Source organism: Mastomys coucha, unplaced genomic scaffold (assembly GCF_008632895.1).
Source record: "Mastomys coucha isolate ucsf_1 unplaced genomic scaffold, UCSF_Mcou_1 pScaffold23, whole genome shotgun sequence".
NCBI lineage: Eukaryota > Metazoa > Chordata > Mammalia > Rodentia > Muridae > Mastomys > Mastomys coucha.
This window is the reverse complement of record NW_022196906.1, coordinates 29,722,501-29,736,053: the sequence shown is the minus strand read 5'-3', so window position 1 is coordinate 29,736,053 and position 13,553 is coordinate 29,722,501. Positions and strand designations below refer to the sequence as shown.

The 13,553-nt window shown below is 40.3% G+C and overlaps 1 protein-coding gene across 1 annotated transcript; it reads left to right on the top strand.

Annotated features, from left to right (window-relative positions):
• The first annotated feature begins 6,034 nt into the window (after positions 1-6,034).
• LOC116073588 (prostate and testis expressed protein 4-like) lies at positions 6,035-8,569 on the top strand. The gene is made up of 3 exons (XM_031345667.1): positions 6,035-6,144; positions 6,367-6,492; positions 7,752-8,569. The coding sequence occupies exons 1-3, from the start codon at positions 6,096-6,098 to the stop codon at positions 7,895-7,897; spliced, it is 321 nt and encodes a 106-aa protein (XP_031201527.1). The 5' UTR covers positions 6,035-6,095; the 3' UTR covers positions 7,898-8,569.
• The last annotated feature ends 4,984 nt before the right edge of the window (positions 8,570-13,553 follow it).

The window sequence follows — 13,553 nt, the reverse complement described above, 5'->3', positions numbered from 1 at the left end:
TTAGAAGCAGGTCATCTGAGGGAATCAGATTCTCCATGGAACACGCCTATTTTCGTGATTAAGAAATAATCAGGTAAAAGATTTATGATTCTATGATTTGATTGGGAACATTACAGACTGGATTGCCATCTCCTGTGGCAATTCCAAAGAATTTTACTAATAGTTATGGATTTAAAAGATTGCTTCTTTACAAATCTTGATTGCTGGGAAATTTCCCCAAGACGTATTGTCATGTTTTAAAGGTTTACTATTGCCTTTATTGAGAAGGGGTTACAAATTGCCCCAGAAAAGGTGCAGAGACCAATTGAAAACCTTAAATTATTTTCAAAAATTATTGGGTGATATTAATTGGCTTCGTCCCTATCTAAAACTTACCACAGGAGTCTGGAAGCCCTTAATTGATATTCTTAGAGGTAATTCTGATCCGAATTCTCCTAGATTCTTAACTAAAGAAGGGATTTATGCTTTACAGCAGGTAGAAAAGACTATTGAGAATCTATTCATTACTTACATGGATTATTCTTTACCTTTGCATTTATTAGTCTTCTATACTAGTCATGCCCCTACGGCATTGTTGTGGCAGAAGGCACCTATTTTGTGGATCCATTCAAGGATGTCTCCAAAATGTAATATTGTGCCATATTATGAAGTTTTTGTACAGATAATTATGCTGGGTAAGAAACAAACATTAACTTACTTTGGCAAGGAGCCAGATGTTATTTTTCTACCTTTTACTTTAGAGCTAGACTCCTGGCTTTTGTACAGATTGGCTACTTAGTCAATTTAGACTCCTAGAGACTGTAGGTATTCATTCCCCAGGATAGATTAATAAAGTTTGTATATTTACATGAAGTTATCTTTCCAAAGGTATCGGCTTGGAAGCCAATAGACAATGCCCTTGTGGTATTTACTGATGGCACATCTAAGGAAAGAACTAGTTATCTCAATAATGGTAAACAGGTGATTATAAGTACTCCTGGTCTCTCTGCTCAACTGGCTGAATTAACGGCAGTTTTAAAGGTCTTTGAGGCTGTGTCTGATGCATTTAATTTATACACCAACAGCTTCTGTGTGCCATTGTAGACAGCTTTAAGATAGACATTCCAACAGGACTTCTATTTGATCGGTTACCAAAATGTCATTCTTTCACGTAAAAATCAATTCTATATTGGTCATATTCGGGATCATTCTAGCCTGCAGGACCATTAGCCAGAGGCAATGACCATTGACAGAGTTCTTATACAGAGAGATTATAGTTTCAGATCCTGTGGCCTTAACTAAACGGGATCATGATAAGTTTCATTTATCTAGCCAGACTCTGAGGCTCAAACATAAAATTTCCAGAGAACAAGCAAGAATGGTCGTTAAACTGAAAGGCTGGAGAATCGTAGAATGTATAATGTATAACTTTTACCTAAAAGCAGGCATGGAAAATCTCTGCCACAAGCAAAAAGAAAAAAGATAGAGTAGCTAGTTCCAGGAACTTAAAAAAACACCTTTCTTGTCCTGAGATAACCACAGGATGGCTTTCCTGGAATGACCACAGGGTGCCCTAACGCCCTCTATGGAATGTCACAACGCCCTGTGACAATGGGTTAAGAAGTTGCCGGAAAAACCTATACATGACTCTTTACTAGGTGATCAATCTATGGTTTGGAATTTACCCCATTTCCTCTCCCCCCGGTTTGTGGTTTCTGCCTTTATAAGCCTTGTAAAACCCCAGGCCGGGGTCGGACTCCTCTATGAGTTTAGACCCCAGCATGCTGGCCTGAGCTCTTGTCTTGTCTTGCTTGTAATAAAACTTCCTCATGTGATTGCAGCAAGTGCGGTCTATCGTGAGTCATTGGGTGGTCGCGTCATCCCGAGATTTGAGTAAGGATCTCCCCAGTTCCGGGGGTCTTTCAAAACAGTGCCCTAAATGTGTCATTTTATCCCCAGTCCCACATTTGGGGGTAAACCCAAGAGGGCTGGTACCTAATAGTATCTGGCAGATGGATATAACACATTATGCAGAATTTGGAAAGTTTATATATATATACATGTCTACATTGATACTTGTTCAGGATTTATTTGCTTTCCTGCAAACAGTAGAAGCCTCTAAAAATAGTATTGACAAGCTTTCAGTGTTATGAGCCTTCTTACACTGGTAAAAACTTTTCTCTTCCTTTTACAAAGATTTTGATTGTTGAATGTGCTCATTCCACGATTAAAAATTTGGCTTTTCTAGACCAAGGGAGGGAATCTCTTCCCCCAGAGGTCTCCAAAGGTGCATCTGGCTTTTGTTCTTTTCATTTTGAATTTTCTACAGACCTACCATCTGTTCTCATGCTATGCTTTTTACCCTGTTTTGGTCTGTGGCAGAGGCTCAGTCTGCCTTTTTTCCCAAAGGGAGGGGGAAGTGCGATGGCTTCCAGAGAGACTGATACGCCAGATTGACTCAGAATGGCTGCTGCCTTAACAGGCAAGCTCAGAAAGTTTTGAGGCTCAGCTGTTGCCTTAACAGGCAGGTTCAGAAAGTTTTTTCCTTTTCCTTTTTTTTCTCTCATTCTCTTTTGTTCTAAAGCTGACAGGTTTTTTCCTGCCAGTTTTAAATGTGTTTTTCTCATTTTAGTTGGAAATCTGCTTTCTCCCGACAAGGCAGAGGCAAATAAACCTTGGCTCACCCGAGTTCGTTTGTGTCTTTGTTTATGTTCTAAGAACAAGACAGGTGACATCCTGAAGTCCCTGGCTTACCACTGAGATTACAACATTTCAAAGGTTAATTCAACTGCCGGAGTCTTCAAAGGACTGGTTTGCATTACCCTGAGACCTGTTTCCTGGCAACCCAACTCCAGAGTCCTAGCGAACAAAGGACTGCTTCCAGCTCCGCCTCTTGACTCCAGCCGGTTTCAGTGTCTGTCAGAGATTCATCAACTGGCTTCAGAAAATATTAGCAGCTCCTGGACTTTGCAGGTGTTTGTGGACGCAACTTGGCATTTTGCATGGATGGGTGGTGCAGAAGATGACACTTCCTCTGGTTGTGAAGTTTTCCCAGGCAAGCACATGCCCAGTGGCTGTCTGTGTTATAGACGTATTGTAGCCCGGTTTTCGCTGTGCAAAACGTGCCTGAGGTGGCGGAGCCAGAGATTGTCCCAACGCACCGGGTATGATTCCCATGCCAATGTGTCGAGAGAATCATGTCCTTTACCCTGCATTGTTTTTAACAAGAGAGAGTGAAATGTGGGCTCCCTCCCCCTTTGCCTCAATAGTTTCAAAAGCGAAACGGTGCCTGATCCAGGACTGTGGATGCCACCTGTGGAGAGAATACTTGACTACCTTAGGTCAAAGACTGTAGGACTTGCCTTTGAAGTTCCTTTGCTCTGGTCTCATGTTTATGTTAGATTGTTTGCTTTTGTTTTCCCTTGGTTTCAATTCTGCCTCTGGATTATTTAAACTCAGTTCTCCCCAAGTAAAAACACACCTTGATACAGCTTACTTGGTGTCCATCTCTTTGTCTCTCTCTCACCTGCTTGTATTCACAGGTACTCAATAATCTCCAGTCCGGTGTCCATCTCTTTGTCTCTCTCTCACCTGCTTGTATTCACAGGTACTCAATAATCTCCAGTCCAAGAGCACCTACGGAGTGAGGGTCCACTGGCCGGACCCCCACAGTATTGCTGTGATAGGCCTGACTATGCTTTTGTTTATAAGAATGTGGGTGCTGGCAAGATGGCTCAGCGGGTAGATAAGAGCACTGACTGCTCTTCCAAAGGTCCTGAGTTTGGATCCCAGCAACCACATGGTGGCTCACAACCACCCGTAATGAGATCAGACGCCCTCTTCTGGTGTGTCTGAAGACAGCTGCAGTAAATTACGCCAGCAGAGGTCCTGAGTTCAACAGCAGCTACACACATGATGGCTCATGGCCATCTGTACAACTACAGCGTACTCATCTCATACACATAAAAATAAATAAAATAAATCTAAAGAAAAAAGAATGTGAATTTTGAGATTTTGTAAAGCATCAGATTTTTTTATGTGGGGCTTAATGGGTCATACAAGTAGAGGTATGGAAAACAGTGCCAGGTCGGGAGTTTGAGGTTGTACATTTGTCAAATAGTAGCACAGTTGTCCTAAGGCAAGTAAACAGAGATGAGCCCAATGATTCATCTCCACCGCTAAGTGAGGTACAAGAAATGTGGTGTTGCTTGAGAATGTAGCCCAAAATGGGTGGTAAATTCTATCCAAGGCTAAATACTGGCACAAGACCGATAGTCAAAAAGTATAATAAGGGAAGGTTGAAAGAACTTTGAATAGAGAGTTCAAGAAGGTGTGGGGTCCACACAGTCCTCCCAGAGGCTTGACCTCAGACCAGATGTTGGACTGGAGGAAACAAGAGTTCTACATATTTGTCCAAGAAACTCAGGAGTAGACTGGCTTTCATGTGGCTAGGAGGAGGGTCTCAAAGCCACCCAACAGTGACACGCTTTATCCAACAAGCCCAAGCCTCCTTCAACAAGCCCACACCTCCTAATAGTGCCACTTCTTGAACCAAGCATATTCAAACCACCACATTATAAATGACAACATTTAAATGGGGCAAGCTTATAGGTTAAGAGATTCAGCCGTCCATTATCAAAGCAGGCTCATGTAGCATCCAGGCAGACATATGGCTGCAGAGACTGAGAGTTCTACATCTTTGTCCAAAGGAAGCCAGAAGGAGACTGGCTCCCACATGGCTAAGAGGAGGGTCTCAAAGCCCCCCCCAACACAGTGACACACTTCTGCCAACAAGGCCATAACTCCTAATAGTGCCACTCCCTGGGCAAAGCATATTCAAACCAGAACTCCTAAAAAATATACATGATACCATTTCTAAAACAAAAAGTATACAATACAGCTTAGAACATGCTTGCATGTGGCAACAAAGCTATTAAATTCTTCTGTAATAAATATAATTTAACAACCAACTATATGAATATGTTTGAGCATTTGGGACTCAATAGAAAAGTGAAATTATGGTTTTTGAATACTTTGGGTATGTCTATGGCAGGCAGATCTGTAGGTCTCCATAGTGAATTTCAGGCCTGCCAGGGTTACATAGTCAGACCTTGTCTCAAATATATATATTTGATATGTAATATATAATAACATTATGAAATACACTTAATGTCATTAGGAATATAAGTTTCATATTGAGCTTCTGCTAACTCTTTATTGTTAACATTATCTAATAATTTCTGTACATGATCAAAACTGTCAAAACCAAGCTACTAGATGGACCTTTCACTTATGCATGGCAGCCATAAGCAGGGAAACTATCAGCCAAGTAGCCCTTTTGCTGGCTATTGAACAGAATCTCTCATGGCAGCCTCATTGTTTAGGACTTTCCATAGCCACTACAATTGATCTCTACAACCACAGTAGTAGATGTGCTCAGGCAGCCTGAATAGCCTTCCAAAGCAGAGTGGACATCAGATAACCCTTTGTATCCAGCAAATATTCGTCCCCCAGCCAGACAAGGAGGATCTCTTGAGGTGTTCCAGCAGAAGCCATATGTGTGGTGGTGAAGACTCTGCTCTGAGTGGTACTAACATGGTCCTTCCTTCAGTAGAGGGATATGCAGACACCCTTATCACACACAGTTCGTTCTAGATATCACGCTGCTGTGTTGGATTTTCTAGGAACCAGGAGACCTGTTCTTGTGCATCTCTCTGGTACTGTATTTCAGGTTCGATAAAAGACTTCTTCCAAATGCTTTTCCTTGCCTAGATGCTGGTAGCATAAAGAGAAGAATAGAAACAAAGGTTCATTGTGCTGGTGATGGTAAGATTACCTGGTGATTCATATATCTTTAGCGCCACCTGAAGCAAGGAAATGTGAGAGAGAAATAAAAAAAAATAAATAATAATAATAAAGGAGGTGGATTTGGTATGTTGCCAGTGTGGGAGGAGCTTACTTTGAGATTTGCTTCTGGACTCTCTCAGATACACTGTTCTTTGTACTTGCCTGCATGGATTATAAATTCACTAGAGGCTAGTCTTTTCTCAGAGTCATCTCTGATCATCAGTTATCTGGTTCTAACACAGCCTGCTAGAAGAACCTGCTCAGGAGAAATGGAAAACCTACTGAAGCTCTGTCTCTTTCTTCTCTGCTTTGAAACAGGTATTGACTGAATGTTGCTCTCTTGCCTGCTGTAGGAAGAAAAATAAATTAGCTCTTATTCCACACTGCTTTGTCTGTGGTGCTGAGACATGTTGTTGACCAGAGCATGTCTGTTAGCCAAAACATTGGTGTAGCCAAGCTATACAGAGGTCAGACAATCTTTGGGAAGGAACAGTGACAGAGATGATACCCTCCTCCTCTCATCAGTCTCTACCCTTTCAGGCTTTGCTCTACAGTGTGTGAAGTGTCAGTCTTACAAAAATGGGAATTGTGTTCCAAATAAGGAGACATGCACTGCACAATCTGGTGAAACGTGTTTGATCCGCAGAACCTGGTACTCAACTGAAAGTAAGTATATGTTCTGTGCTCTGGGGAATATCCATTTCTCCTTCAGGATTCCAAGCACCATCTCTGAGATACTGGACTAGAAGAAAAAGAATCAACTGATGTCCAATTATTACATGGAACCATGTGCTGCCATCAACATTTGGAGAGTGATAAAGCTAAGATGCACAGGGCTTCTCTGGACCATTGCACTGATATGGTCACAGGCTTCTGAGCTTCAACATCTCTGCTATATAGGGTCTGCCTCAGATACTTTTCCATCCCTATGGCAAAACACCATAACCAAGACATTTTATCAAAGAAACATTTAATTTGGGGTTGGCTGAAGGTTCCAGAGAGGTAAAGTACTTGACTCTCTGGGGGGCAGGAAGGCAGTTGTGGGGCTGGGAGACTAGCTAAAAGTTTACATCCTGTGACACACCATAAGGCAAAAAGAGAGAAAGAGTGAGAGACAATGAAAACATCATTAGCTTTTGAAACCTCCAACCCCACTCTCCAGTTAGAGATGCCTCATCCAAGAAAGGGTACCAAGCAGTTAAATATTCAAGGTTATGAGGGTCATTCTCATTCAAGCCACTACATGGCCTAAAGACCATAAACAATCAAGTAGCTAAATGCGCCATTTTTAACTATCTGTCCTGGTGGCTTTCGCTTTCTAATGTTTGTTGAACTTCAATCTTAGCCTAGAGTCACATTCTCTGGAAAAGTTTTCTTTATCTTAAGAATACCTTGGTGCTTTCTCAGTCTTCTTGCTTCATCTATATCCTGGTATATTTAATAGTGTATCCTTATTATCATTTCATACTGAAAGCTAATGACATCATTCTCCACCTGCTGTCTTGCTCACCACTGAGTTTGGACACCAACACTATGGAACAAGTCCTTTATGCTTATCTGCATGAGAGGGAGAGGATATTATGTGCCTCATTGTCTAGAAACTTAAGCTCACCACTAAGTGTATGCTTCTACTAGTGAAGGTTCATGGGGTATAGAATTTTCAAGATCTGTCTTAGGAGCAGGTGGAACAATGTCTAGCACTGAACAATATATATAATAGCTGCTACTGAAGAAAATTCTTTCAATGAAGCATTTTCAGTCCAAATGTACTTGGATATGAGGCTGTATCCTGGCTCTCTCAAAGTCATATGAGTGTGTGTGTGTGTGTGTGTGTGTGTGTGTGTGTGTATATATATATATATATATATATATATATATATATATATATATATATATATGTATCTATATGGTTTCTTCTTCCACAGTTCAAAATCTTCAAAATGTTGAGGCTTACTGCTCGAATTCTTGTAAAAATGAAGAAACAACTTCTGGATATATAACAAGACATACATATTGCTGTAATTTTGCAGACTTCTGCAATGATGTTAGTTTACCAATCGTAATGACTTAGCATAAGATAATTCCAGTTGAACTCATCAGCCCTTACTTTTCATCTTCCATTGAGTTTTATCTTTACTCTGGACTACACATTTTTCTGGTAATCAGTATTGTACAACTCACAGAACCTGGGAGCATATAGAAATTTCTTGCTCTTCTGAATGTCTGTTTGATCATATAGTCTAATTCTTGTGCTTGGTATCCCTAGCCTTATTACCATGAGTGTAGTTGAATCTTGGTTGATTAACCATTAATTCATTTATCACTTCAGTGTGGTTGGTTAAAATAAATGAATGGATTAAAAAATGTAAACTGTCAAGAAGAGTGTGAACATTCCCAGTATACTTTGTACAATGTGCACCTTATGAACTTAGAATTTTCCTCATTGTGACTTTCACTTCCAATTTACAATTTAAAGGAGGAAAAGGTTGTTGTGGGTTCTGCTTTTGCCCCTTAACTGTCTTGTTCCATGGCTATCAGCCTGTAATGAGGCTGAATTTCATGACAGCAAAAGGCCATGGCACACCAAAGCTGCTCATCCACTGGCATCCAAAATGTAGCAAGACAGAGTGAGGACCAGAGCAAGATATGAAATACACTCAGTGGCTTATGCATGCTAAGTACACTGAAAAGAAAGGCACCTGAATGAACAAGTTTCCGTGAATGACAAAAATCACTGCCTCAAGTTTCACTGAATTAAGAAAATCTCCACCTACTGGTTCTGTTATATTGGTGCCAGAAAATAAATCTACTAAGTGTTCCTTGTTCTTTGAAAGATGTTCTTTCTGAGCATGTAGAACAGGAATGATTTTTTTTTATTTTCATCTGGCTTAGGAAGGTAATACTAAACCAAGGTGCCTTTGTGTCATTAAGAGGGAATTGTTTCTAAGCCTTCATTCCCTCCCCTATCTAAGTGCAGTATTCTTGCAGTTATATTTTCTTTTTTATTAGATACTTTCTTTATTTACATTTCAAATGATATCCCCTTTTCTGGTTTCCCCTCCAGAATACCCCATTCCATTCCCCCTTGCCCTGCTTTCATGAGGATGTTCCCCCACCCAACCACTCACTTCTGCCTCCCTGCCCTGGCATTCCCCTACACTGGGGCATTGAGCCAAGGGTCTCTCCTCCCCTGATGCCTGACAAGGCCATCTTCTGCTACATATACTTTCATTTCTTTGGTATGATACATTTTCAATGATCAACACTGACTGGAATCACATTACTTCTGAATGTATATAATATGCACATAAATCAAAAAGTCATCAACCTTTTAGTCATCAGATGCAAGATTAACTAAATTTTTCTCAGCTATAGACAACTTTCCCCTTTATTAATTGAATCATCATATTGTAAACATCCTGAGTAGAAAAGGGGAAAAGTGTCTGTAGAGTACTTAGTCATAATTGAATATTTAGGTGGCATGCCCTCCTTTCAAAACTCACTGACCACCAGAGAAGAGAAGGTGGAGAGAAACATGACAGAGAGGCAGACATGGTGTGGTCCTGGGGAAAAATTGTATATTGAATATAATATGTCCTTTACACCCAATGACTCATAGCAGCTATGGTTCCCTACATAAGATCAGAGCAAAAACAATACAGAAAAGAAAGAGATTATTTTAGCTTCTAGTACTAGAAAGATAGAGTCCATCATAGCTGGGAAAGCATGTAAAATGACACAAAAGAACATTGGCAAAAAAAATAGGCTGTACAATCATATTTTCAGCTACACATAGGAAAAAAAAGAGAACAGGAAGTAGGGGCAGGCTACAACAACTTCAAAGGTCACCTAGAGGAATACTTGCTTTAGTGAGGCTCTACTTCCAAAAGGCCCTACACCTTTCTCATAAAGCACCCACAACTCTGAATGAAGGTTTCAGCACACATGAGTTCTGTGGGACATTACCATTGAAACCACCGTACTATGCCCCATCCCTCACAGTCTATAGCCAATGTATTAGTGCAATACATTTAGTCCCACTTTAAAGTTCCCATAGTCTTTAATGGTCTTACCGTTTGTACAAATCTCTTCTCAAAGCAATCTGTTAACTATACCCTTCTTGTAAAACACACAAAATCTAAAATTACATAATCCCAACATGCAGTGGCACAAAGTATCCACTCCCATCCCAAAAGGTGAGAAAAGGAACAGACCTCTTTAGAAGTGTTGGAGTTGAAGAAAGATTGCAAAAGCAGCAGAGAAGCAGCCATGAACACCCAATTTACTGTTTTTATGTTTCTGACAATGCATGTTGGTCTTGGCATTTTTGAATAATCAATGAGTTGTTAGCAACTTAGTTTACCACCATCATCATCATTGTCCTCATCACCACCACCACTATCATCATCAACATCATCATAAACATCACTACCACTATCTTTGTGTATGTGCATATACAGGCCATGTGCATTCCATAGCAGGTTTCAAAAGTCACTTCTCTAATTCCTCAGTGATTTTCAAGAACAAAACCTTGTCCTTGGGTTTGGGCAGTAGGTGCTGAGCCATCTCACTAGCCCTGATCTATCTTTGCTCAAGAAAAACAAAACAAAAAGCAAAGAAAATCTCAGCCGAGCGGTGGTGGCACACGTCTTTAATCCCAGCACTTGGGAGGCAGAGGCAGGCAGATTTCTGAGTTTGAGGCCAGCCTGGTCTACAGAGTGAGTTCCAGGACAGCCAAGGATACACAGAAAAACCCTGTCTGGAAAAAAACTCAGGACAAGGTTACATCTAATTGAGTTGTTGGCCAAAGGGGTCACATGGAGATCCCTAAAGAATGCAGTCTGTTTCCAAGGGTATAGGTTGCTCCCCACAAACTGACAGCAAAGTCCCACTGCTGAACATAACAGCTATATAATCATTAAACATAGAAGTCAACTTGGTGCCTACATAAAACCTTGACCTCAATCTTCAGGCATCTTTGGTACAGGAAGGTACTCTACATGCTATTAAAAAGAAAATATGAACATCATAAATACCAAGCCATCTACAAAACCTTTGATATATAATACTGTCCCCATCTGTGAAATATGCTAGGGCAATGGTGTCATAAAACTTGTGAGTTGTTCTGCCTGGTTCTTTCTGCTGGGACAGATTTCTAGGTGGTCTGCTCCCTTGAAGACACTATATTCTGAGCCATCCTAGAAGATCTGTTGCACTCAGAGCATTTGACACCATATCCAGAGACATCCCAGAAGATTCTCTGCACTCAAAGCAGTCAGGCAACTAGCACCACAGCCTGAGGAATCCCAGGAGATCTGATACACCCAGGGCAACTGACACCATAGCCTGAGGCATCCCAAGAGAACTGATGCACACAGCACAACTGAGCAACTGATCATCAGCTTCTCTGCTCCCCTGAAGACAGAAGAGCTTGAAGGCATCCCAGGAGTTCCTCTGTAAACAAAGCAACTGGGCAACAGACACCAGTCAGAAGACCTCCCAGGTGCTCTATGGCATGCAGTGTAATTGACTTGACAGACTGAAAGCATCCCTGGAGTTCTGCTGCACACAGAGAAACAGAAACTACAGTCCTTGAACACCTAGAGAACATCTTCACACAGGACAACAGCCTGACTGCTCCTCTGAAGACCTAATAGTCTGAAGGCCTCCTAGGAGATCAACTGCAGCCAGGGCAACAGATCAGCAGCTTCTCTGCCCCTCTGAAGAACCCCCTGTTGGAAGTCCCCACCTATGGTCTGCTACAGTCAGGGCCACAGACCTACCAGGAGACCTGAATCAACACAGGGAACAAAGAGGCAGGCTCCAGACAGAGTCACCCAGACCAGAAAACACCAGGGATAACCAGATGGTGAGAGACAAATGCAAGACCATAACAAGACCATAAGCAACAGAAACCAATATACATGTACATCATCAGAACCCAGTTCTCCCACCACACCAAACCCTGAATATAACAACACACCTAAAAATCAGGAAGTTGACCTAAAATCCTATCTCATGAAGATAATAGAGTCCGTTAAGGTAGATATAAATAACTCACTGAAAGAAATACAGGAAAACACAGGTAAACAGGTAGAAGCCCTTAAAAAGGAAACAAATAAATTGCTTAAAGAAATACAAGAAAACAAAACCCAAAAGGTAAAAGAACTGAATAAAACAGTCCAAGACCTAAAAGTGGAAGTAGAATAAAAGGAAACATAAATAGAAGCAAACATAGAAATGGAAATCCTAGGAAAGAGGTCAGGAATTACCCATGTAAGTATCACCAGCAGAATACAAGAGACAGAAAAAAGAATCTTAGGTATAGAAGATACCATAGACAAGATTGACGCAACTGTCAAAGAAAATTCAAAACATAGAAAACTCCTAACCCAAAGCATCCAGGAAATTGAGGACACAATGAAAAGTCCAAATCTAAGAATAATAGGAATAGAGAAGAACAAAGATTCTCAGCTCAAAGGGCTCAAAAATATCTTCCATAAAATCATAGAAGAAAACTTCCACAACCTCAAAAAAGAAATGGCCATAAAGGTACAAGAAGCCTATAAAACGGGGCTAGAGAGACGGCTCAGCGGTTAAGAGCACTGACTGCTCTTCCAGAGGTCCTGAGTTCAATTCCCAGCAACCACATGGTAGCTCACAGCCATCTGTAATGATATCTGATGCCCTCTTCTGGTGTCTCTGAAGACAGTGACAGTGTGCTCATGTAAATAAAATAAATAAATCTTTAAAACAAAAAAAAGAAGCCTATCAAACACCAAATAAATGGGACTATGATCAAGTAGGCTTCATCCCAGGGATGCAAGGTTGGTTCAATATATGAAAATCCATTAATGTAATCCACTATATAAACAAACTCAAAGAAAAAATCACATGATCATCTTCTTAGATGCAGAAAAAGCATTTGACAAAATACAACACTGCTTCATGTTACAAGTAGTGGAAAGATCAGGAATTCAAGGTCCATACCTAAACATAATAAAAGCAATTTACTGAAAACCAGCAGCTAATATCAAATTAAATGGAGAGATACTTGAGGCAATCCCGCTAAAATAAGGGACAAGACAAGAATTCCCACTCTCCCCATATCTATTCAATATAGTACTTTAAGTGCTAGCTAGAACAAAAAGACAACAAAAAGAGATCAAGGGAATACAAATTGGCAAAGAAGAAATAAAGGTATCACTATTTGCAGATGATATGATAGTATACATAAGCCACCCCAAAAATTCTACCAGAGAACTTCCCCAGCTGATAAACAACTTCAACAAAGTGGTTGGATATAAAATTAACTCAAATAAATCAATAGCCTTCCTTTATACAAATGATAAACAGCCTGAAAAAGAAATTAGGGAAATAACTCCCTTCATAATAGCCATAAATAATATAAAATATCTTGCAACTCTAACCAAACAAGTGAAAGACTTGTAAGACTTATAACTTCAAGTCTCTCAAGAAAGAAATCGAAGAAGATCTCAGAAAATGGAGAGATATCCAATGCTCATGGATTGGCAGAATTAATATAGTAAAAATGGCCATCCTACTAAAGGCAATCTACAGATTCAATGCAATCCTCATTAAAATCCCAACACAATTATTCAAATACATGGAAAAAGCAATTTTCAAATTCATCTGGAAAGTTAAAAAATCCAGAATAATAAAAACAATTCTTAACAATAAAAGAACAGCTTGGGGAATCATCATCC